The sequence below is a fragment of the Monodon monoceros genome, unplaced genomic scaffold (assembly GCF_005190385.1).
Source record: "Monodon monoceros isolate NGI ecotype Baffin Bay Population unplaced genomic scaffold, NGI_Narwhal_1 Super_Scaffold_9, whole genome shotgun sequence".
NCBI classification, from domain to species: Eukaryota; Metazoa; Chordata; class Mammalia; order Artiodactyla; family Monodontidae; genus Monodon; species Monodon monoceros.
The window spans coordinates 39,648,881-39,674,972 of NW_021703786.1; the positions used below are offsets into that span (position 1 = coordinate 39,648,881).

The 26,092-nt window shown below is 49.1% G+C and overlaps 1 protein-coding gene across 5 annotated transcripts in view; it reads left to right on the forward strand.

The window, feature by feature from the left end:
- Positions 1-26,092, forward strand: part of SPECC1 (sperm antigen with calponin homology and coiled-coil domains 1) — a 257,971-nt gene that overhangs the window by 150,172 nt on the left and 81,707 nt on the right. For all 5 annotated transcript variants that reach the window (XM_029211776.1, XM_029211774.1, XM_029211778.1 and 2 more), the window contains 4 exons: positions 9,056-10,632; positions 22,122-22,329; positions 25,245-25,318; positions 25,670-25,848. In XM_029211776.1, the coding sequence (XP_029067609.1) occupies positions 9,056-10,632; positions 22,122-22,329; positions 25,245-25,318; positions 25,670-25,848 (2,038 nt within the window). The remainder of the gene's footprint in view (positions 1-9,055; positions 10,633-22,121; positions 22,330-25,244; positions 25,319-25,669; positions 25,849-26,092) is intronic.

Sequence of the window (26,092 nt, forward strand, 5' to 3'; positions counted from 1 at the left end):
GATTACCTGCTTCCACACTGCATCCACAGATGCTCACATTTCTTTTTCTTAAGTCTTATTAACAGAGTGACAGATGCACAGGTTAAAAAAATGAAATAGGGCAAGACCCTTATTATGAAAATCCAGGCCACTGCTGCCTGTCACCTTCTTCTTTGGTGTCCCGCTTCTGAAAGGTAACCATTTCATCATCTTACACTGCTTAAGTTTTTTTTTAGTAGACTTTTAGAGCAGTTTTAGGTTCACAGCAAAACTGAGCAGAAAGTGCAGAGATTTCCCATATGCCCCCTGCTCCCACCCACACACGGCCTCGCCCACCAGCAGCGTCCCGCACCAGAGCGATGGGCCTGTTAACAGTCGATGGGCCTACATGTCATCACCACCCAGAGTCCGTAGTTTGCATCAGGGCTCATTCTTGGTGTTTGTACATTATATGGATTTAGACAAATGTATAACGACATATATCCATCATCTAAGTATTTTACGGAAGAGCTTCACCGCCCATAAAATACTTCACACTCGACCTGTTCATCCCCGCCCCCCTTAAAAGCCTGGCAATCACTGATCTCTTTTCCTGTCTCCATAGTTTTGCCTTTTCCAGAATGTCATGTTGTTGGAATTGTACAGAATGTAGCCTTTTTCAAATTGGCCCCTTTCACTTAGTCATATGCATGGAAGGTTCTTCTGTGTCTTTTCACGGCTTGATAGCTCATTTCTTCTTAGCACTGATTAATATTCCATTGGCTGATGTACCACAGTTTATCCATTCCCCCACCGAAGGATGTCTTGGTTGCTTCCGAGTTTTGGCAACAGTGATGAAAGCTGCTATCGATATCCGTGTGCAGGTTTCTGTGCGGACATAAATGTTCAGCTCATTTGGGTAAATACCAAGGAGTGCAGTTGCTGGGCTGCACAGCAAGAGTATATATGGTTTTGTAAGAAACCACCAATCTGTCTTCCCGAGTGGCTGTACCACTTTGCCTGCCCACCAGCAAGGTATGCGTTCCTGTTGGTCCACATCTTCACCAGCGTTTGGTGTCAGTGTTTGGGGTTTTAGCGATTCTAATAGGTGTGCAGTGGTATCTCACTGTTGTTTTAATTTGCAATTCCCTAATGACATATGACACTGAGCATCTTTTCATATGCTTACTTGCCATCTGCATATCTTGCTTGGTGTCTGTTCACATATTTTGCCCATTAATTAGATCGTTCATTTTCCTATTGTTGAGTTCTCTGTGTATTTTGGATAACAGTTCTTGATCAGATACGTCTTTGGCAAATTTTTTCACCCCGTCTGTGGCTTGTCTAATTCTCTTGACATTTGCTATATTTTAATTTTTCAAGTTTAGACGTTTTGTGGATTCCTGCTGTGATAGATGAGGATTTAACTCATAACATGTCACCTCCTCCCAGTGTCATAATATCACTATTTTTAGCTCCTTTCGTGGTTACCTCTTTTATTTTAATAATGTATTTCATCTTTTTTTCTTGTTTTGTCAGCTGTATTTAGTATCTTGGACTCTCCATTTGTAAGATGAGGGTGGATATTGTTGTCTCTACCCCTTTCTGCCAGCTCTCTCCACCTTGTCTTCTACCTCCCAATTTCTTTCACCTGTACTTTAACTTTTTTTTGCTAACAAGGATGATACTATTCAAATGTTCTATAAAATAGTCTTTCCTACTTTGGGTCTTTCCTACTTGGTGTCAATTTAAGTAGTATTAATGTTATTATGACTACATAGATAGCCTTCCTTGCAGAGTGAAGTCATGTGCTATGATTTTGTTACCTTTCTTATGTGGCTTCTTGTTTTTATGAGGTTTCTGTTTTCTTCACCATGTTTATTATACCCTCATCCCCCCCCCTCACCCCCCGTACTCATCATCCAAGGAGGTGTTCTGTTAAAGAAATTCCCTTCTTAGGCACTTTGTCCTCTCACCCAGCTTGGGCTTGTTCTCCAGACTTGCTCCATGGTTACCATCTTGGACTCCCCTTGACCGCTTTCCTCTGATAGGGCCATGCTTCCTGGATCACTCCTCCTCTTCTCTGTGATTTGTTTCCTTGTTTTCCTGGAGCACATCCTCAAATGACTTCCTCAGAAAGGGTGTTCACAATTTAATTTTCTGAGAATTTGCGTGTTTTGAAACGTGTTTTCCACCTCTCTGATTGATTTATAGTTAGATTGGGTATAGAATTCTAGGTTGAAAATCATTTTCCCACAGAACTCTGAAGGCGTTTACTTTGTTGCCTTCTAGCATTCAGTATTGCCTGTACATGATGATGGCCAGTCTCATTCTCAGTTCACACCCCTTCCCTAAACTTTCAGGCATTCTTGGTATTTTGAAACTTTAAAAAAGATTTATCTATCTCCATGTAGATCTTTTTGCCTGACACGAATTCTGGAGACTCACATTCTTCAACTTTGGGGAATTGTGTGTCCGTTCTTTGATTATTTCCTCCACTCCGTTCCCACTGATCTATAGTTCTGGAACTTCTATTAATTGATTATTTGATTGCCTGGATTGGCCCTCTGTGTTTATCTTTTCTGTTTTCGTCTTGTTTCGATTCTCTTGTACACATTGAGAGAGTTCCTTGATTTTGCATTCCATTCCTTCCATTGAATGTTTTAATTTGAAAAACATATTTAAATATTCTGAGAGCTTCTTCTTGTTTTATCTCTGTTCCTTTTCCATAGCGTCCTGGCCTTGTTTTAGTGGATGTGTGTCACCTTGAATCTCAATGGCAAGACTTTCCCTGAGTGCCTTCTGCCAGTTAGCCTTCTACCTCCCCCTCCCTGCACTCCAGGGCCTTTGCCCATTCTGTTCACACTTTCCTAGCCTTCCTTTCTCCCTTTTATCTAGCTTGAGGTATTTTTGTGGTAATTCAGTTATGCTTATGAAGTTGTTTGATATTCAGATGTTGCTCAGAGGAGAGGACCGTATGAGAGAAGGGATGTAGAAGTCATCAGTATGTAGGTGATATTTAAAATCATGGCACTGAGTAGAAGCACCAAGAAAATATTTGTAGTAAGAGAAGGGAAAAGGCCCAGGACTGAGATCTGAGGAATTCCGGCATGCAGAGAGTGGGGAGGGGGAGGAACCAGACAGGGGGTGGCTGCTGAGGTCAGAGAGAGTAGGTCAGCGTGTGTCAAAAAGGGAGGTATTGTTCCCGCCCTGCTGAGCGGATTGGAAACGCCCATTGCAGTGGAGGTCACTGATGAACTGGCATTTGGTTGAGTAATGGGAGTGGGCAGAGGAGGGGATATAGGGGGAGACATGAAGACCACCAGTAAACACAGCTTGGGGCAGGATTCTGCTGGGAGGGGGAGGGGCAGATCAGAGATGAGCTGGAGGAAGATGTGGATTCAGGTATTCTTTTAAAAAATTTTTAATTTTATTGTATAGTTGATTTACAGTGTTGCGTTAGTTTCAGGCATACAACAAAGTGATTTGGTTATACATATATAATTATCTATTCTTTTTCAGATTCTTTCCCATTATAGGTTATTACAGGATATTGAGTATAGTTCCCTGGGCTATACAGTAGGTCCTTGTTATTTACCTGTTTTTTTTTTCCTTTTTTTTTTTTTGCGGTACGCGGGCCTCTCACTGTTGTGGCCTCTCCCGTTGCGGAGCACAGGCTCCGGACGCGCAGGCTCAGCGGCCATGGCTCACGGGCCCAGCCGCTCCGCGGCACGTGGGATCCTCCCGGACCGGGGCACGAACCCGTGTCCCCTGCATCGGCAGGCAGACCCTCAACCACTGCGCCACCAGGGAAGCCCTTTTTTTCTTTTTTAATACATTTATTTATTTATTTATTTATTTATTTTTGGCTGCATTGGGTCTGCGTTGCTGCGTGTGGGCTTTCTCTAGTTGCAGTGAGCGGGGGCTACTCTTCATTGCGGTGCACGGGCTTCTCATTGCGGTGGCTTCTCTTGTTGCAGAGCACGGGCTGTAGGCGCGCGGGCTTCAGTAGTTGTGGCACACGGGCTCAGCAGCTGTGGCACACGGGCTCTAGAGCGCTGGCTGAGCAGTTGTGGTGCACAGGCTTAGTAGCTCCGCGGCATGTGGGATCTTCCCGGACCAGGGCTCGAACCTGTGTTCCCTACATTGGCAGGCGGATTCTTAACCACTGCACCACCAGGGAAGCCCCTATTTATCTGTTTTATATACAGTGGTGTGTATCTGTTAATCCCAAACTCCTAATTTATCCCTCTCTCCCCTTTTCCCCCTGCTAACCATAAGTTTGTTTTCTATGTCTATGAGTCTGTTTCTGTTTTGTAAAGAAGTTCATTTGTATCATTTTTAAAAGATTCCACATATAAGGGATATCGTATGATATTTCTCTTTCTCTGTCTGGCTTACTTCACTTAGTATGATAATCTCTAGGTCTATCCGTGTTGTTTCAAATAGCATTATTTCATTCTTTTTTATGACTGAGTAGTATTCCATTGTGTGTGTGTGTGTGTGTGTGTGTGTGTGTGTGTGTGTGTGTATCTCACATTTTCTTTATCCATTCATTCGTCACTGGACACTTAGGTTGTTTCCATGTCTTGGCTGCTGTGAACATAGGGGTGCATGTATCTTTTAAATTAAAGAGAATTAAGTGTGTTTAAATGCCAGTCAGAAGTATCCAGTGGAAAGAGAATGATACCACAAGTCACATGTGTATTGGGGACACTGGCTAGACCTCAGTGGGGGTGGTGGAGAGCAGAAACACCCAAATAGTGAGTATGGATGGCTGTGTGCTTAGAGATTATTCATGACCTTGGAGTGACCTTGAAGCCATGGGAAGAGGTTTGACGTTGATGCAGCAGACGAGAGGAAATACCTACAGGTTCTGGAACAGAAAAATGAGAGTTTTTTAAGGGTTATTGATCCAGAACATCTCAGAGGTGGGAGAGGCTGGAATCAGGAAGCCCTGTGAGAACGTTTCAGAAATTTCAACGGAACATCCCAAGGACCTGGCCTAGATTCAATACTGAAGGGAAAGGAAAAATATGGAGACTTTTCCAAAACCAGTTAATACGTTTGAGTGACCGACTGGTTGCTTACAAAAAGAAGGGGGGAGGGAAGTTTCAAATATGTTTTCAAGGTTCCTTGAACGGGAGAACCTGAAAAACGTTTGGTGCCAGTGTCAAACGTGAATAAAAAGAGTGAAGATTCTCAAAAGTGAGCCGCCGGCCAAGAGCGGAGAGGGACAAGGAGCCTGGGGAAATTAGATTTGACGGTGAAGAAATTATTGGAACTTTCCGAGAAAAAGGTTATGAAGACTTAACAGTAGGGGCTTCCCTGGTGGCTCAGTGGTTGAGAATCTGCCTGCTAATTCAGAGGACACGGGTTCGAGCCCTGGTCTGGGAAGATCCCACATGACGCGGAGCAACTAGGCCCGTGAGCCATGGCCGCTGAGCCTGCGCGTCTGGAGCCTGTGCTCCGCAACAGGAGAGGCCACGATAGTGAGAGGCCCGCGTACTGCGATGAAGAGTGGGCCCTGCTCGCCGCAACTACAGAAAGCCCTCGCAGAGAAACGAAGACCCAACACAGCAAAAATAAATAAATTAATTAAAAAAACAAAAAAGTACCAATGCCACCGTGGATGTGAGGATTAAATTAGTCAATGCTTTAAAAAAAAAAAAAAAAGACTTTACAGTAAAGACTAACCTAGTAGTTTAGATTTTTAGACACAGAACGAGTGAGTCCCCTTGTGTTTAGGAGGCAGGGCAACAGGCGTGTGACGATGTGAACCACATGTATCTCCTGTAGAGCAGGTCCTCGAATCCTTGGTGCATAAACCAAAGGTTAATCACTTAACTTCAGAATGCCACCGTTTCCCTCACCCGTGCACGTTAGAACAGCCCCAGTAGCATGTTCTTTAGGTAAGATGAGGAAGTCAGAAAGGGACTGAAAATATTTTATCTTCAGCTCCTGAGAATCACTTCTGAAAACCTGGTCCATGATTGAATTGATTGCGCTATTGTTACGTACAACGTGCTTTTTGTTCTGTGGAAAGATTAATTTTTCCCACCCCCTTCTCTCTCTGTGTGTTGGCATGATAGGATTTTTCCCTCCTCTTTTTTTCTTTATTGCATAAATGTAACTATAAAAAGAAACAGGAAAATTACTCACAGTCCGACCAGCTTAACACTCTCCTGTTGTGTTCTCTCTTCCTTTCTCGTGTGTGTCTCTGTGATACGTAGTTGGATGCACCTGTGATCAACCACAGTATAATACAGTTTTTCATTTGGCATTGTGAAATGTGACACGTCACACGCGGTTTAAAAAAATGATCACATTAGGTGGAGCTTGCTTTTATTTTAACTTCTTGCAGTTGGACCACCAGCCTCGGTAGGAGTAAGCCGTGCTCTGGTGGGAGGAGGGGAAGAAGACGAAAGATTCAGGGCGCCAGCTGAGCCGGGCCCTGTCCGTGGACCCAGGCTTCCCGCCCCCTTTGCTGTCGCCCTGCCCCGCTGTCCTGTGCGAGGGAGCGTGCCCAGGATGGATGGTTCCGTGGTGACCCTTCTGAACTCAGTACTTGAAGGAGAACTGAGAAGAGGAACCCTTCTGGTGGATGACATCATAAGCTGGGGGACCGCCCCCCTGCCAGTGACAGTGCCGGGGTGTCTGAGCACAGGTGGGGGAGCGACACCCACCTTAGTTTGGTCTGATGATGAATTTTAGCAACCCTCTCAACTTAACCTCGGCTCGTTACAGTTTCTGAGAAGATGTGCCCAGAGATGGGAAGGGGCTTTCAGAAGATCAGGGGGCAAATGATACTGATCTTCCGGGGATGAAGCGGCAAGAACGGAAAAAGGAGCAGATGTGGTAAAAGTATAGCTGGACTGTGTGCTTCATAATCTACAACTGGGTGCATTTCATAATGTACTTTGGTTCGACGTAAGCAAATCCCTGGTGGGTTAGATGAGGCATAAGTAACGCCAAGTGGCGAGCAGACCAAGATTTGTTGGCAGAAGGAAGGACTGAAGCTGTAGCTGAGAATGATGCCTGGCTTGGTCTACGGTCCTCTGTCATTCTTCCCGAGCCAACGAATAGCTGAAAAGGAGCCTTACTTTTAGTGGTGTTACTGGGAATGGAAAACGCCTCCATGACAGTCAGTCCTGGACTCTCAGCTTTGCCTGTTCTGACTGTAATTACGTTGAAACCTTAGTTACCCTCCAGTTTTCATTATGGTCCTTGCCAAGATTACTTCACTTCAGAGGGCTGGTGTTACTAAAGTGTTTTATCGCTCAGTGGTTTTAATCTTCATTTTACAAGAATAATTAAATGCCTCTTTTCTTCATCACTGTTTAGCGTGATTGGCAAGTGAGGCGTCTGGACACCTACATGCATTACATGTGTATTATCGTGCTCTTAGCTTTCTGGTAACTTAATTTGGAAAAGTTAACTTAAAAACCATAACTTTCCAGTATATGAATATGACAGTTTAGCCTTTATTATGTCAAAGTTTTCAAGGCACTCAGCCGTCAGACACTTATCAGAGGACGCCACCTGCCTCCACTTCATCCCCTCGGATTCTGGGATGCTGGGAGATGCAGCTGCTCATGTCTCAGTAGCTGTCTTGGCGGTGGGTTCAGAGCTGTTTCACCACAGTGGTTTCTGCTTCTGCCTCAGAAGACGGAGGCCTCTGCCAGCCTGTGGGTGTGTCCCTGCTCCCAACCCTCCCTACACAGCAGAGGCCTCCAACCCACGGTGCAAATGTATAAGTTACTGCGATCGGCTGTGATTCATCAAATGTCTTCTGAGTTTGTAAAAGGGGTCCAGATTTTTCATTTTATACTTTAACCTCCAAGGGGGTTTTATTTCTAGAGCATTTAGGAGATCGATGTCTGGGTTTTCACCCCTAGAACTTTTTTTGACATCGTCTAGAGTAAATAGTATAAGCGAAAATTAAAAATGTAGTATAGATGAAGACTAAAAAATAACGATGGTGGTATAGGGGAAAATAACAAATAGTTCCGTACCTTACATTTCCCATTATAAGTATTCTAAATCCTGAATCATTTCCATGTTATATAAATCCGTTTGGCATTGAAAACCATCCCACAGATGAACACACTGGGCCCTTATCCTGTTGGTTCTTGTTTGTATATGAATATAAATGCACACAGCATTCACACTTAGGTTAAAAATAATAGGTCATTGAATCAGATCAGTGTCTCCTTAGTATTATTTGGGTCTTATGATTTCTTCATCGAATTTGTGCTCAGTCAAAATATGTTAATGATAGGGCTTCCCTGGTGGCGCAGTGGTTGAGAGTCCGCCTGCCGATGCAGGGGACATGGGTTTGTGCTCCGGTCCGGGAAGATCCCACAAGCCGTGGAGCGGCTGGGCCTGTGAGCCATGGCCGCTGAGCCTGCGCGTCCGGAGCCTGCGCTCCGCAACAGAAGAGGCCACAAAAGTAAGAGGCCCGCGTACTGCAAAAAAAAAAAAAAAAAAATGTTAATGATAAAATTTTTTTGAGTGTTTATTTAGGAATTCACAACAATCCTGTATTTTGTTTAGTTGCCAGGACTCTCAGTTCAGATGTGTTCTGTTGCAAGTTACAGAAAACCCAGTTCAGGGTGACTTATGAAGGGTGACTGTTGGCTTGTGTAATTGGAAGGCTAGGGGTAGGGCCAGCCTCAGGGTGACTGGTGCACAGCTCCACAGTCCACTAAGAGCTCGGTTTCCTTCTTTCTCACCTTCCTCTTGTGATGGTGGTTGCCAGCCATCGCCAGACTTAACACGATTGCTCACCCGTGTCCAGTATGTTTTAGAAACTCGCCCAGGAAACCTCTCCTTGTGTCTCATGGACCTTGACTGGGGGGCTCGTGCCGTGCCTTGAACCAGCAGCCATGGCTCGGGATGGGGTTATGCTGAGTAGCTCAGCTTGTAGTCAGCTCCCCGCTGAAGTACAGGTACAGAAACCCCAGTCAGAGCCGGGTAGTTACTTAGGGGAGGGGGATGGAGGGAGGCAACAGCCGCCCTGCTCACCGTGCCCTGTAGTTGGAGTTGTTTATACAAGCGCTCGCTGGGTTTCACTGGTTTCTCCTTCTCTCTTCAGGGACTGTGGCAGCAGCCAAGCGGACAGGCATTCCCACCCCTCGAGAACTCGCAGTAGCTGTCTCGAGAGAGAGAACGCTGCCACGCGGTCCCTCCAACTCCAGGAAAGCGGTATCCAGCCCCACCTCTTCCAGCACGCCCACCCCCACCAAGCACGTGCGGGCCACTCCCACGAGACCCAGGCCAGAGCATGAAGACGCAGAGAAGGCCGCGCTCGAGTCCCAGGTTCGGGAACTCTTGGCAGAAGCCAAAGAGAAAGATGGTGAAATTAACAGGCTCCGAAGTGAACTCAAGAAATGGATGGAGAAGTGGACTCAGAACACCGAAGGGGCTGACGCTTTGGACCCAAGTGTGGACGGAGCGTCAGTCTTGCCGGGTGACTCGGAGCCTTTGATCAGAGCCCTTGAGGAGAAGAACAAGAACTTCCAGAAAGAGCTCGCTGAGCTTGAGGATGAAAACCGGGCCTTGAAGGAGAAACTGACTTATTTTGAGCATTCCCCAAATTCAGAGGGGGGAGCGAGTCACACGGGGGACAGCAGCTGCCGGACGTCGGTAACTCAGGAGTCCAGCTTCGGGAGCCCGATGGGAAATGAGTTGTCGGGCGAAATGGACGTGTGTAAAAAAAGCCCACACAAAGGTGTGTTGCGGACGTCGGGCTCTTCGAGCAGCGATGTCACCAAGGCTTCCTTGTCCCCGGACGCCTCCGACTTTGAGCACATCCCAGCAGACGCCCCTCCGGGGCCCCTGTCCCCCGCCGGGAGCCTCGTCAAGAGCTCCAAGTGCTTGGCGGCTGGCAGCTCCCCACACACCGCGAGCGAGCTGTCCCTGGCGTCCCTGACGGAGAAGATCCACAGGATGGAAGAAAACCACCACAGCACTGCCGAGGAGCTGCAGGCCACGTTGCAGGAGCTGTCGGACCAGCAGCAGATGGTGCAGGAATTGACGGCTGAAAACGAGAAGCTGACGGACGAGAAGACGCTCCTGGAAGCGTCCTTTCATCAGCATCGGGAGAGGGCGGAGCAGCTGAGTCAGGAGAACGAGAAGCTGATGACCCTCCTGCAGGAGCGAGTCAAGAGCGGGGAGCTCAGCACCCAGGAAGGAAAAATCCTGGAGCTGGAGCAGAATTGCACGGAGATCCTGGAGCAGGGCCGCTTTGAGCAGGACAGGCTGCTCAATATGCAGCAGCAGCTGACCTGCCATCTGAGGAAGGGCGGGGAGGACCGGGGGGCTCTGGAGACGGTCGGGCTCCTGGAGGAGGAGAACGGGGAACGGACCACCTTCCTGGAGCCGGAACGGCGCGACAGCGGGACCATGGCCGAGACCCTGGAGGAGTGTCGGGTTCCCTTGGAAGGGCTCAAGGTGGAGAACGGGTCTCTGAAGGCGCACCTGGAGAATGAGAAGCCGAAAGCCGTAGAGACCAGCCCCCCGGGGCACATGGCCGAGGGCTGTGAGGTTCAGGAAGTGTTGACAGTGGCCCGAGCCGAGAAGGACCAGCTGGAACAGTCCTGCGCGGAGCTCAGACAGGAACTGCTGAAGGCACGTGGTGAGGTTAAGCGTGTCTCAAGCCTGCTGTCCAAGGTAAGGGGCGTTCTCTCTGCCAGTGTTTGCTCATCCTTGAAAGCGCAGCCCTCCTCGGCCTTTAGAGGCACACGGCACAGAGAATCAGGCACTCGATTTCATTCATAATCCAGCATTCTAGCCTGACGATCTGTCAGAGTCCAGACAGACTGGGGATGCAGAAACGAGACACCCCAGTTTCTGGCTGCAGCAGTTGAATGTGTAGTGGGGATATAGTGAGTCTGATGCAGGGATAAAGATGATGCGGGGTTAAAGAGCATCGCAGAGGACAGCCCGGAGTCCAGTGCCCAGAGGAACACCTAGAAAAACGTGGATAAAGGAGGTAGTAGTGCCGGAGGACTTGCTGGAAGAGGTGGCAGTAAGCTGAGTCTTGAAGGAATGAGTGAGAGGCATCCAGGTCTCTCGGATACCATGCTTTGGGCACCTAGGAACAGAAAATTAAAACCACCCCAAGTTTCCCCACCAAGTAATGCTATAACCACTATTTTGGTGTTTTCTTCCAGATGTGTGTGTGTGTGTGTGTGTGTGTGTGTGTGTGTGTGTGTGTGTCCCACAAGTTAAAACAAATTTTTTTTAGAGTCATCCTGTGTATATTAAGTTTTTAAAAATCTGATGTTTCCTGAGCGTGTTATTAACTATTAGTTAATCATTAACTCTTCATTAACTATTAACTATTTAATAGTTAATATCTATTAACTATTATCATTAACTATTCTTTGAAACATGATGTTGAAGGCCAGATAGTACTCTGTTCTATAAATATTTCCTAAGTACTTTGCTAGTCACCTGTTGTTGAACATTTTTGTTCTTTTCCAGTCTTTCAATAGGGTAAATCATTTTTTATCTCTCTGTCTTAGGAAAAATTCCTACTCATTGACTTACTGTGTCAGAGTATGACTGTTTTAAGGACTTTGAATGCATTTGGCCAGATTGGCCGCCAGGAGTGTGACACAGGTGTGCTCCCACCAGCAGAGGGATTCCCTGACCCGTAGCCAACACTTGGTATCAAGTTGTTGGGTCATTGAGATCTGGTTTTCATTTCTTCTTTGACCCTTCCCCTTTTTACTTAGAAAGATCTTCCCCAACCCAGGATCAAATAAATGATCACCACCTTCATTTTTAAAAATAATCCTTTAATCAGTCTGGACCTTTGTTCTGTGGTGAAGATTGCTGGTGATTGTGTGATATTCTTTTTTTTATATATAAATTTATTTATTTATTCATTTTTGGCTACATTGTGTCTTCGTTGCTGCGCATGGGCTTTCTCTAGTTGCGGCGAGCGGGGGCTACTCTTTCTTGCAGTGCACGGGCCTCTCATTGCGGTGGCCTCTCCTGTTGTGGAGCACAGGCTCTAGGCACATGGGCTTCAGCAGTTGTGGCATGCAGGCTCAGTAGTTGTGGCTCGCAGGCTCTAGAGCACAGGCTCAGTAGTCGTGGCACACGGGCGTGGTAGCTCTGCGGCATGTGGGATCTTCCCGGACCAGGGCTCGAACCCGTGTCCCCTGCATTGGCAGGCGGATTCTCAACCACTGTGCCACCAGGGAAGCCCGATTGTGTGATATTCTGCCCACCCACAGAGCAGTGCTGGAAAAGCGTAGACAGGTGGCTTCCAATTTCCTGTTTCCTCTAAGCTCTGGGTCTGTGATTTAGGGGTCCCTTGGTGAGAGAGCTTGAAAACATCTTCCCACCTTATTTCAGGCTGTCACTCTTTTAAGAAACAAATTTGCCCTGAACCCCCAGGGGGATTTCTCTTTCCTGCTTTATCTGCCTTAAGAATTGTCACTGATTGACAGTTGAGCCTGATTCTGGCATTGGGCCGATCTGAGTGGTGGGCAGTGTTAGAAGTTTTTATCATTGTGTTCTGAATTCACAGCATTTTATTGAAAGTGTGGAAGCGGTACCCTTGGCAGGTACTAGCCAGGTGCCCATGTGAACTGTCGGTTGGTAATTTGTAGCTTTACATTGAGATTTCGTGTCTGGAATAATCCCCCCTCTGTTACTCTGTTGCAAAATGTTTGATCTCCCAGGCAACTTTCTTGAAGTCCTCCCTCAGTCCTTCATCTGTCTCTTTGTTATTTCCATTGGCATTACATTAAATACGTGCATCAGCGAGAAATAATTTGGCATCTTAAGACAATAGCTTATTTTTCTGATCAAAAAGTTGTATATTCATCACAGAAGGTTTAGAAAATACAGAAAAGTTTTAAGAAGAAAATAAATGTTACCTTTAATCTCACTACTTGGAGGAAAAAAATGCCGCTAACATTTTTACTCTTTGTCTTTTCAGACATTTTCCTAGGTTAAGCACATTTTGACATGCATACAAACTTGAACTGGCATGATTACAATATTTAATCTTCCAATTCAGGAGAATAGAGTATGTCACTCCACATTCTGTGAACACAAAGACCCAGTTGGATTAGTTTTATCAATTCTCCTATTAATCTGTTTCTGATTAATTTGTTTCTACTTTTATCTTTATCAGTTCTTTCATCCTGCCTTTTGTATATTTCTTTGGTTTCTTCTTAGTTTCTTGAGTAGAATTCTTTGTTCATTTAAGTTTATCCTTTCTTGGTTGATAGTATAAGTATTTAAAGCTATGAATTTGGCCCTTATTATAGCTTTGGCTAAATGAAGACAGTAAAGTCTAGAATTTTCTAGGATAAATGGAGTCTATTTTGGAGAGAAAGAAAAGGCATTTTTTAATATATATGCTTTAAATCAAGCTGTTTATTATATTATTCATATATTCCATATCTTTATTAATTACTTGCTGATTAGAATGATCACATACTTGACAGTAGGATGAAAAAGGTCCTAGCTAGTATTTTGACATGAATTGGAGGTAAAAGGTGTGAGGCATGATGTCACAGATTGAGATCTTAGGTCTGTGATTTTGTGCTTGTACACAGAGAAGTTGTAACTTCTAATCTTTATGCCCTTTTCTGTTACATAGGAAAGTAAAACCCAGATCTCCTAGCCTGACTAATAGCTTATTGTAGCCCCACCGAAGCATATCAACTGACCCACCAGCAACCGTGAATGTAGATGGTAAGACGTAGGGATTCTTGCCCGAAGGAAACCAGAGCACTTTTAGCACAAAACTCTAATGAGGATATAAATGCTGGACCAGCTAGAACGCTTGGGTCCTCCTGACTCAGCTGATGGTTAATTTGGTGACCATGGGCCCCTTCCAAGTGTACAGTAGAAGCGTGATGGTAGAGGGATCCTGGCCTTGTTCCTGATTTAAAGGGAGTGCTTTCAGCATTTCATCATGAAGGATGTCCATGGTAGGCATTGGCTATATACCTTTTATTGAGTTATGCAAGTATTTTGCGAAGAATTAGTGTTTTAACTTCATTGCTTGTTTTTAAAAAAAGGATGGGGATTGAATTTTTCTATATTTGCTGTAGACCTTAGGCATCTGTAAGATCTATGCAGTAGATCTTGTACATCTACTAAAATCTTATAGTTTTTATATAATCATAATGAGTTTTCTCCTTTAATGTGTGAATGAGGTAGATTAGGGTAACAGACTTTCTAAGGCAGTCTGATGTTAAGCCACTTTTGCATTCCTGGGTAAATTCTAAGTCTCCAGTTCTCAACTGCTTCACTGGACACTTTGCATAGAACTTTCAAACGTAACCTCCTTAAGCAGATGCCAGGGTGGCTGTCCTCTTTGTCACCAAGCAGACTGCGTGGTGCTGAACAGCTCTTGCCCTTGAGCCCTGCATCCGTCCACCTAATTCTTGGCAGAAGGTGAATATTACGAGAAAAGAACAAAATAACCTATTTACAGAGAGGAAGGGCAATGCCAAGCCATCCTGTGACCTTTTAGATTTAGTAAATCTGTAGAAGTCTCCAGTTTAGACAAGTTACTTAAGTGACTCAGATACTGTTAGAAGAGCCTCGGAAAGGCCTTAAAAAGTAATTTCTTTTGGTACGGGGCGAGGGGGTGGGGTGCGTGTGTGTCAGTTCCTCATACAGTGAGTGGACAGTTGGCGGGTGTGTTTGTTAATGGTGTGAATGTTTTGTAGCCTTTCTCTTCCTCTCATTTCTTTGTCTTCAGCTAATGTCTTCATTCTTTGAGCTTCTGTGACACCCATTATATAACTTTGCTGGCAGCTTTCTGTGTGAGTATGTAACCTACCTCTGCACAGCTTTGAGGGAGGGGCTGATTTCCACAGAATCCTGAGGTCTCGGCCTCCTGCGATTGCACACGTGCCTGCCCCAGCCAGCCAGGGGCGTGGAGTTGGACCACATCATTGTTTCCAGACTATAATGCAACCCAGGTTTACATTTTTTTGACTTTCAAGTTTTCATTCATTTGGGATCTTGATGTCAAGCTAGAGAATTTATAAGGCTTGGAACCTAGACGTTTTCAGAGAAAACACTGATGTTTTTCCCCTCCTGAGGTTGAAAGCTTATAGGTGGTATCCTTTGAAATTCAGTTCTTTCTGCAAAAACTCAGGTGTTTTGTCCCGAGGAGTAAGGGGATCGTAAAGAAGCACTTGCTGTGAATGGTCGGGGAAAACTAGAGGTGACTTGGTGATCGTGCGACCAGCGTTGGTCACCAAGGCAGAATAATTAGGGTAGCTACTGGCCACAAACGGCAAAAGCAGAATTCGAGAGGACGGCGTGGCCAACTGGATGATCCTGTCCCCGTGACTGAGAATAGGACCCTGCCAGGACTGGAGGGACCTGGACCCTGCCTTAAATAGCAGGTGGTCCGTGAGGATACCCAGGTGACGCTTTGGACCGTGAGAAACAGACCCCTGGTGTCGGTGCCCGAGCCGGCAGATGCGCACCCTACCCCGTAACCCAGAGCCTGGGGTCCAGGCTGGGTAACGTCACGGCTCCAGGCTGGCGGCTCCGTGACCCTCTCAGCCTTCCTGCCTGGGGCGCAGGTGAGCGCAACCTCTTGAGCGTCTGGTCCCCACGGTCCCTGCAGGCAGGAGGCTCTCAGTCCCGTGGGAAGAACTTTCCCTGGGAGCCCCTCAGCAGCCCTCCCTTTATACCTGGTCAGAACTGGGTCACACACCCTCCCTTGGTCACCTTCCCTGAAATCACAGGATCACAGCCTGATTCCTGAATAAATGGGCGTTCTAAGTAAGAAAAGAAGGGGGAGTGGCCCCTGGGTAGGTGAGCCGTTGCCACAGCCAGCAGGACTCCGCGTGGTCACTTCCCCACCCATCTGCTTGTCTGCTTCCCCCTCCAGCCTCGGCCCCTTCACTGCCCTCCCACCACCCCCATCCCCGCGGGGCGCAGTTCTCGCCCTCAGGTGTGGCTGCCCCCTTCCTCCCCCTGCAGGTCCTGTCTTAAGCTTTAGGTCTCAACTGCAGCGTCCCTTCTTTAGGGAGACCCTCAGCTCTGGGGGGCTGTGGGCTTGTGGACCCAGGTGATCATGTCCCGAATGAGATGGGGCCTCTTGCCCGCCCCGGGCACCTCGGTGGCGCTGAGTTGGGCCTGAGCGCCATTCTCTTCTTTAACTTGACCGCAGGGCTGGTCTCTGAAGCCTCTGGCCACCCCAGCGCTCACCTCCCCGGTGAGATCTTGGGAAACACCTCGGGGAGCATCACAGCCCTGGCTTCTGAAGGTCTCCTCGAGGGTTCCCCGGTGAAATACAGATTTTTTACCCTCTTCCTTGAGTTTTCCGTCGCCATTTTTCTTTTTCCAGAACAAAAGTGCAGACTGAGTTAGCCTGTCTATTCCCTGTCCCGTGCAGAGTAGCACTGTAAAAAAAATAGTGCAAACGTAGGCCAGAGTGAATGAGACCCGGCTCTCCATCAGCGGTGTCTGCTCAGAACAGGGCCAAGAGCCAGCAGAAGGAGTTTTGGAATAACCAAGTTCGATGTAAAACAAACACAACAAAATAACACACGCTCATGGTACAGTCACTCAAGCCGTCATACTATGTACAGTCGTGACATGTCACTTCTTCCATGTATTAAGCACCTAGTAAATGCTTGTTGAGTGAGTGAGTAAATGAATGAAGGAATGAATGTCAGAGAAACTCGCAACAGAATTAGGAGAGCGAGGCTGCTAGACTTTTATATCAGTACGTTAAGAAATAAAAGTTGATCATATTTTAATAACAGCCTCCGTTTTAGTAGGCGCTCTTAGGGCCTTTGGGTCTTTAACCTCACTTAGTCGTAGTCTTAGGCTGTGGGCACTGTCGTTATCTATTGTTTTTCTCCGTTGAGGAAACTGAGGCAGAGAATGACTAAGTTACGAGGCTTAATTAATTAACTGATGAAGGCCAGGATTCAAAGTCGGGTCTGACCCCCGAGCTCTTAGTCTGAATCCCTGACTTACACTGCTTCCTGGTTACGTGACAGTAAAGAGGAGAGAGGAAGAACCACCGGAAGCAGACCTTAAGGGCTCAAATACAGTGTAGTCTTAACGGGGGCCAAAGCCCTTTGGTTTGAAGAAAGCAACCGGTTGGGTCTCGATGAACTAGGAAAAATTTTCTTACGTGTAAACACAGTAGAGAAGTTCTCAGCGAAAAGCTGAGTCATCAAGACACGTCCTCTTGTTTGATTTATAACCTGAATCTTGAGGGGAGTCAGGTGTGTTGGTGGGGCGGGGACAGCGGGAATGTCGCAGGAAGAGAACAGCAAGTTCTCGGCCGCCGATCGAGGAAGTGGTTTGCAGTTGCTGAGTGCACGGTGGCCACCTGCGGTGGGCCCGGAGGAGACCCAGTCGAGAGCTTTGAACTGTACCCTCAAGCCAGTGGGAGCCTCTGAAGAATTTTTTTTTTAATGCCAGCTTTATGGAGACACAATTCATATAAAGTGTACAAGTCTGTGGGGTTTAGTATATTCTCAGAGTTGTGCAGCCGTCGCCACAATCACTTTTAGAGTGTATTTATCACCTTGTACCTGAGAGCAGTCACCTCCTCAGTATCCCCTCCCCCGCAGCCCCTGGCAACCACGGCTGCTCTATTTTCTGTCCCTGTAGATTTGTCTGATCTGGACATTTCATCTAAATGGAGTTGAAGTCTGTGGCCTTTTGCGTCTGGCTTCTTTCCCTTGACACAACGTTTTCGAGGTTCATCCGCATCGTACCGTGAGCCAGAACTTCATTCCTGCTTAGAGCTGAGCAATAGTCCGTTGTCCGGACGGACCACGTTTTGTTTATCCCTTCGTCAGTTGATGGACAGGCGGGTCGTTTGGGGGTGTGCGGGAGAGAGGAGGGGTTCAGTTCATTGCAGATCTCTGGCTGTGTCACTGACAGCGTGGTTGTGCTGCTTCCCATAAGGTGGGGTGTCACGGAACACGGAGCAGGTTTGAGGAGGGGCGGCTGTCGGACGTGGGAGTAGTGGAGCCGGAAGGGACGTCCAGGCCGGCAAAGCCCGGCTGCTCTCGGAACCTGCCAACCCAGCCACGGGTAGATGCTGAGGCCGGACGGAGATGCCTCCGAGTCCAGGAGGCCCCTCCGTTCTCGTGCCCGAGGACCCCTTGCCCCTCCGGTATCTGAGACACAGGAAGAACACAAGTAGGAGAACACCCTGCGTGTACCTTTGCTGGGGTTCGCAAAGCGTCTCAGCGGCGCCAGGGGAGGACACGTCCTTGCAGGTAGGGTGGGTAGGATTCTAAACTTGCCGTCACCACTCTCTGCCCGTGTAGACGACCCTCACCCGCCGTGGTCAGATCACCTGGTGGTGAAACCATGCCAACCACTTGTCCACTCCCCTGGGAGAGAATCTAGGGGTGTGTGTGGTGCCCCCCGTGGCCAGCCCAGGAATGCTCTGTAATATCTGGGGGGACGGGGGGCGCCCCCAGGGCCCCCAGCACCGAAGCCCTCCTCTCCCGAGCACCCCGCTGGAGCCCCTCCCCGAACCTGCCCTCTGTGGGGAGAGCCACCGCCTTCCGGGGTGAGTGCCCCCATGGCTAATCCACTGGGGGTGAGGGCGTGGAGAAAGGCCTGGCCCTTGGCCCTTGCTTCAGCGTGGGGCAGCCCTGGAGGGCGTCCTGGGGCAGAGCTGCCTTGGGAGGAGCTGAGCCTCTGCTGTGACCGCTCCACCGCTGCCCCCCTCTGCCGCCGCCGGCCCTGCCCCCGCCCCTGCAGGTGTGGGTCTCCACAGTGCTCCCGGGTGAGTTCCTTGTGCACAGCCCAGAGATCTCAGGGTCAGTTTCCCTGGGAACAGGCCTCTGACAATAGCGGGTCCTCAGTTTCAGTGTCTGACAGGCCAGAGGGAAGGCGGTGAGCCTTGCTGAGATCCCAGCCCCGTCCGTCTGGCTCAGGCAGCCCCTCTTGAGCGGTCTCTGCTACCACCTGCCCTTGCTGGTTGTCAGAGCATCAGGGATGGCTTTAAGCGCCACCTTTCTTGGGCTCCCAGGGAATTCATCTGACATATTTGTGGTGCAGTTCTGCACGGCCCATTTCTAGAGAAAGTTGGCTTCTGAAGAGGAGAGGTGCTTGGAACACGTGAGTGATTTCTCACTTTAAAGGGAAGCGTTGGAAAGAAACCACGTCACCGGGTGTGTGAGCGCAGAGTGCGGTTCTTGGACTAGAGGAGCTGGGCTCAGGGGAACTGGCTGGGTGCGGGGGCAGCTGGAGCCCGACAGTCGTCAGGGGCAGGCTGCTGGTCTGAGCGGCTGAACAGGCTGTTCTTTTCAAATGATGTAATTTTTCTCTCCATGAGTTTACTCTGTGAGAGGAATATAACAGTACCTCCCTGTTACTACCCAGCCCCTGGGGGAAGAGTTGTGAAGCTACTTAGGGTTTTTCTTTTTCTTCTTCTTTTAAATAAAAGAGCTTTCCAGAATACATGGCTAAACTTGAGAGAATTATCCCAAAATCAAGAAGGAAGAGCGATGTGTGTAATTTGGAAGAGTGCACTCACTGGCGTATGGGTTGGCTGGCCTCAGCTGTGCTCGGCACACGTCACAGGGGCCCCTCCCCGCCGCTGAGCTTACACTGGTGCCTGTGCTCATGACCCCAACGTGGAGGACGTAACGGGAGCCCAGAGCCGCTGAGAGGCCGGCAGCCTCTGCTGCACGCAGAGACCCTCCTCAGGCCCTCGGCCTTGCCTCGCCTGGTCACATCCTCCCGTTTTAGTCCCAGCCAAGTAATGGGCATGTTTCTAGACCCCAGGGGAGCAGCCCTCAGCCTGAGGGTTCCATGATGTGGAGCCCGGTCACTCTGCAGAAGAAAAGCCAGGTCTGACTCGGGATGCAAGACTCACAGGTGCCCTCCGTGGCTGCTTTTTTTTTTTTTTTTTTTTTGCGGTACGCGGTCCTCTCACTGCTGTGGCCTCTCCCGCTGCGGAGCACAGGCTCCGGAAGCGCAGGCTCAGCGGCCATGGCTCACGGGCCCAGCCGCTCCGCGGCATGTGGGATCCTCCCGGACCGGGGCACGGACCCGTGTCCCCTGCATTGGCAGGTGGACTCTCAACCACTGTGCCACCAGGGAAGCCCTGTGGCTGCTTTTTAAAGGCTGCCAGACGTCAGCCTTTTAGTAGCCAAGATGTAGTGGTTCTTTCTCCTTAGGAGTTGCCTTCCGTTTATTAAAGTAGCTATCATAGAACATAAGACTTCTGGTGTTTTCCATGTGTTGTAATTTTCTTGGACCTGTATTATCATTTAATGTGCATACACGAAGACAGAGAGAAATAAGTTTCCTTCGCATGCCTACCACGTGCCAGGCACTGTGATAAACTCGTGAAGTGCACTGTTTCATTTAATTGTTCAGATGAGGAAGCTGAGGCAGGGAGCTGGAAGGATACAGGGCTTGGTCTGGCAGAACTGGGATTTAAACTCTGCAGTCTGGCTCTGGGCCTGCAGCCTCCGCCCCTTGGATGTCACACAGCAGCCTTCAGGCTCCTCCTGACCCCGCTGCAACGATGGGCATGGCCCTCCAGAGCCACCCTTTCTCACCATCACTCTCTCCCTTACCTTGCCCACACCGGCGCTCGCTCTATCTCTCTCTCTCTCCCTCCCTCTCTCTCTCTCTGTCTCTCCCTCTCTATCTCTCTCTCTCTGTCTCTGCTCCTCCCTTCTTCCCTTCCTTCCTTAGTTATCCTTTGTCACAACCTCCCAGTTGAAAACCAGTGCAATACTGCCCTCCAGTGTTTGTTTATTCATTCATCAACTACTCATTAGATGCCTCCTATGGGTCTGGCGGTGTTGGCACCAGGGATAGATACACCGGGGAAGACTGCAGAGCTTACGGCCCACGCGTTTTGTACATTAAATGCAATTGGAAAAAAACTGTATCATATATGGAGACCCCGTCTCCCAAATCTAGTAAGAAATGTGTTAGGTATCAAGCTTATGTTACCTACCAAATGTATAGTTATTTAATAACAGAGAACTACAGAAACAGGGTATAGTTCATAATCATAAAATAATTAGTACATTCAGACAATAGAACACAATGCAGCCTCTAAAGTAGTGACTTAGGGAATCCCCTGGCGGTCCAGTGGTTAGCACTTGGCGCTTTCATGGCCGAGGGGCCCGGGTTCAATCCCTGGTTGGGGAGCTAAGATCCCACAAGCCTTGTGGCACGGCCAAAAAAAAAAAAAAAGAAAGCTTTCCTTAAAAAAAAAAAAAGAGTACTGACCAGAGCAATGTGTATCATCATGAATACATCTCAAAAACCTAGTTGAAAACAAGTTACAGAAGTGTAGTCAGCATAGCATATAACAGGACGGAGTATAATACCGGACAGGAGCATCTTACCGTAGGACACAACGCAGTGTAAATACAGTGCCCTGCAGAAGCTTCATACAGTGTAATATCATTTGTGTAAAACTTTAAAGACATCCAGAGCAATACTGTGTATTATCTTGGGCACGTCCACATACAGTAAACCTGAAAAACCATTCGAGGAAAAACCACATGCCAATTTTTGGACACTCTCTGGTGTGGGAAGGAAGGTTGAGGCTTTAACAAACATTAAAGATTTCGCAGACGTGGCAACATTTAACCATGGGTTCATCTGTTTTGGCGCCTGGTTACCGTCACCTTTGGTGCTTTTCTGTGTGTTGAGAACGTTCACTGATTAAACTTGAACAGGTGAAATGGGCGTGTTGTGCGCTTCTCCCTGTCTGGCGTGTGCACATTTCTGGCATTGCTGTCACATGGATGTTCCTCTAAAGAAACACCTTAGCTACAGAAGTTTGGGGTGTGTGTGTGTGGGGGGGGTGTCAGCCTCCTGGGGCCCCAGCAGGGGGCGCGGCAGCATAGCGGACGCGAGGCGGCTGGGCAGCACCGCGGAAGGGGCAGGAAGGGTATTTAATAAGCACTGCAGCTTTCTGTAGGCTGTAGGAAGGGGCCCGGAATCCCCCCGTTTGGCCACTTAACAGCCACCACGTTCCTCTGCACATCTGTTGCCTTGGCCGTTTCCGAGGCTCAGGATACAGAGACGGTGCCGGACACACACGTGCCCAGAGCTTCCTTTGCCGTTGCATCGATGGGCCTGACGCTGACGTGCGGGCAGCTTTTTCCTGTCCAGGTGAGCAGGGAACCTTCCTTCTCTTCCAGGTGGAAAAGGATTATTCTTACTTGAAGGAGATATGCGATCGTCAGGCAGAACAGCTGAGCAGAACCAGCCTGAAGCTGCAGGAGAAAGCGTCGGAGAGTGACGCGGAGATTAAAGACATGAAGGAAACCATCTTCGAGCTGGAGGACCAGGTGGAGCAGCATCGAGCCGTCAAGTTACACAACAAGCAGCTCATCAGTGAACTGGAGAGTAAGTGGAACCAAGCCCCGGGCCGCGTGGGTCAGGAGGGAGGGGAGCATGCTGGTGAGAGGTCTTCCTCTTGCGTGTGCTATGGTCTCCCGGGAAGAACGGCAGTTAAAAGAGACAGAATCGTCAGTCTCCTCGACTGAGCTGCAAAGCAGGTGATACAGAAGAAAGACTGTGGATCGTGGGTGGACAGTGTGTGGAGTTAGGAACACCGCGTGTGAGCCACTGCTGACCACACGGCAGGTGCCAACAGGTGTTGCCATTGGGCTCTGATGGATAGAAGGGTAGGGGGCAGGGGGTGGGACCGATTCGGACGGCATGTGCTCTTGGCCTCAGGAGAAAACAATTCCAGCATGGGCCCCATGGGTGGTTGGTATCAAATGACTTACAGATGTTACCCACTTCTTACTCAAGAGGCACCAGTATATGCCTTACCTGTGAACCGGTTGCTTGTTTTGAATAGGGAGGGATGTTTGTCAGAGATTAGTTAAACATTGCCTGCCTTGTCCAAATAAGCCTTATCAAATGATCGCATCTAATGTGTTTTCCCTTCGTAACAAAAGAATTAGCGTGCAGAGCTTTTAGTGGCACCGGCCTTACTGGCAATAGCACGGCTGGTTGCCTGAAAAGTCCCCCAACGGGTACAGCCCATCCTGATTGTTTGAGGAACCCTTATTTTCGAACTCACCTGCTCGCCCAGACTGACTTGTAACCCCCAAAACCAGTACTCACAGCGCTCCCACTGCCTCCGGCGCCCGTGCAGAGCAACGGAAAGCTTGAGGCTCCCGATGCGCAAAACGTCGGGACCAGAGGCCCACGGGAACGTGACCCGCCTTTGCCGCGGGAGCTGATCCCGTGCGCCTGGCGACTGTACGTACCTGCCTCGACCGTGGCACCTGGCCGCGTAGTCTACGCCTCGCTCCGGTGGTCCGCGTCACAGCTACTTCGTGTGCAATGTGGGGTGACGACAGGACACTCAGCATCACTGTCACACCTGAGAGTACAGCAGAACACCTGACGCCGGACCGCACAAGTATAGGGCCAAACAGGAGGAGACCTGTTTCGTTTGTATTTTGTTTGTTTTTGCTTCAGTGATTTATTGTTGTCGAGAATTTGGTCATACTGTCCCCAAATCCTAAAAAGTCAGCACAGACACACCAGGAAAGCAGCATGTAATTACTATCCGGAGCACATGTCAGGCCCACTCCCTCTGGTTATGTCATAATGTGTCCAAGACTGAAAAGAACAGTGACAGACCTGCATCTTTTGAGAAGCCGTAAACGTCTGTTGGGGACGTTAGGGTGTTGATAGGTGTCTTTTCACCAGGAGACGCGGGGACACGAAAATACATCTCGAGATGAACCGGTCCTCCCCCTTAAGACCCTTAAGAGGAATGGACAGAAAGATAAAAAGAAGTTACGGAGCGCTGTCCTTTTCTGCACCGTTGACCCCAAACACAAATCCTCAGGCCCCACGTGTGAACCTGAACTGCTGGGGTAGAACCTGACCATGTGTGGGTTTTTTGAAGCTTTTCTGGTAATTCCGGTTTGTATCCTTAATAGACAAGGACAGCTTTGGAGGGACCGTGAGGACCCACTGGAGAACTGACACTACGTGTAACGGATGCGATCAGATTTAAACTGAACGACTCTTGACAGCAACGTGGAGAGAACTAGAGACAGAGAGGGACTGACGATTTTTTTTTAAGTTTCTAATTCAATTTTATTTTATTTTTTTTATTGAAGTAGAGTTGATGTAGAATATTGTATAAGTTACGGGTGTATAAGATAGTGATTCAGAATTTTTGGAGTGTTACTCCATTTATAGTTATTATAAAATATTGGCTATATTTCCCGTGTTGTAAAATATATCCTTGTAGCTTATTTTATACCTAATAGTTTGTACCTCTTAATCCCCAGCCCCTATATTGCCCCCGCTTTCCTCTCCCCACTGGTAACCGCTAGTTTGTTCTCTATGTCTGCTGGAAAGTAAGTGGAACCTGCTTCTTTTTTGTTGTATTTACTGGTTTGTTGTATTCTTTTTTTTTTTTTTTTTTGCGGTACACGGGCCTCTCACTCTTGTGGCCTCTCCCGTTGCGGAGCACAGGCTCAGCAGCCATGGCTCACGGGCCCAGCCGCTCCGTGGCATGTGGGATCTTCCCGGACCGGGGCACGAACCCGTGTCCCCTGCATCGGCAGATGGACTCTCAACCACTGCGCCACCAGGGAAGCCCTGGTTTGTTGTATTCTTTAGATTCCACGTATAAGTGAGATCATAGAGTATTTGTCTTTCTCATTCTGACTTATTTCACTGAGCATAACACCCTCCAAGTAAGATGTTCTTTACTAAGGAAAGGAAGTCCAGTCCCCAGTGGAGCTGTTAACGTACACCCGCCAGACCCTTGTCACCCTGGGAGATTCTGAGTCTGTGCAGAGTCTGGGGCTTGAACATCTGCTCTTTTGGAAAGCTTCCCAAGTGATTCAGAGTTTTAACTGCAGTTAAGTCCCATGGCTGTAGAAACTGACCTAAAAGTCACGACGGTAATAACCAGCCATATCCGCTGTTACGCAAAAGCCCTTCCTCCACCTCACGGTGCTGAAGGACGTTCAGGATGCCGCCTGCGCTTCCAGGGAGGCCGAGAGTAAGTGTGTGAGTGTGAGCCGCTGTTTGCCCTCTTCCCGGAGCTCTGTGAGGCTGTGCCCTAACCTCACACCGCCGCTTTCCCGAATCATCCCACTCTCTCTTGGAGGAGCCCCCGCCTCTGGCTCCCGTGCTCAGGACGCTGAGATGGGGCCCCGGCAGGCAGAAGGGGTGGGCTTCAAAGCCTGTTGGAGGATCTGGGTCTGCTCTGCTTCCGAGCTTAGCTTCTCCCCAGGGTCTCGAGACTTTTCCAACTCCGTCTGCCTATTCGTTTCCAGGCAACGTGATGAAACTGGAGGAACAGAAGTCGGACCTGGAGAGGCAGCTGAAGACTCTGACGAAGCAGATAAAGGTGAGGCGCAGTCACGGCAGGGGTGGGACACCCTCCATCATTTTACTGGAGGGGTCCCCGTGAACATAGGTTTGGACACCGTTGAGAGGTACCCTGACGACTCCCTGGCCCGCTGTGTATAGCAGGTTTGCGGGGCCCGGGCCCTGGAACCACGAACGGTGTGGCCGGGAGGGAAGTTCAGGCGGCCTTGATTTCAGGACGGGCACTCCGACACCCGAGGCTGCAGCCCCGCCTGCGCCTTTTCCCGGCGGCGAGGCTGCTACAGCCAGCCTTGCTCGGGGACCCACCCGGGGCCCCGCAGCCCCTGCCTGGGGGCCGGTCTGATGTGGGCGCGGACTTCGGCTCTTCTAGGACGAGACGGAGGAGTGGCGGCGCTTCCAGGCTGACCTGCAGACAGCGGTGGTGGTGGCCAACGACATCAAGTGCGAGGCCCAGCAGGAGCTGCGTGCTGTCAAGCGGAGGCTGCTGGAGGAGGAGGAGAAGAATGCCCGGCTGCAGAAGGCCCTGGGGGACGCGCGGGCCCGCGGCAGGTGGGTCATGCCGCATGCACCCTGGGCCGGGCCCACCTGCCCTCCTGGCCAGGGCCGACAGCATCCACGCACGTGATGCTGGGTGTCTGTCCTGAGCCCTCCCCTCCCTCCAGGTCCCTCTGCCCCCATCCCCGGCCAGGGAATAACTAACCCCATGGCCAGGGTATAACTAACCCCACGGCCAGGGAATAACTAACCCCACGCCAGGGAATAACTAACCCCACGGCCAGGGAATAACTAACCC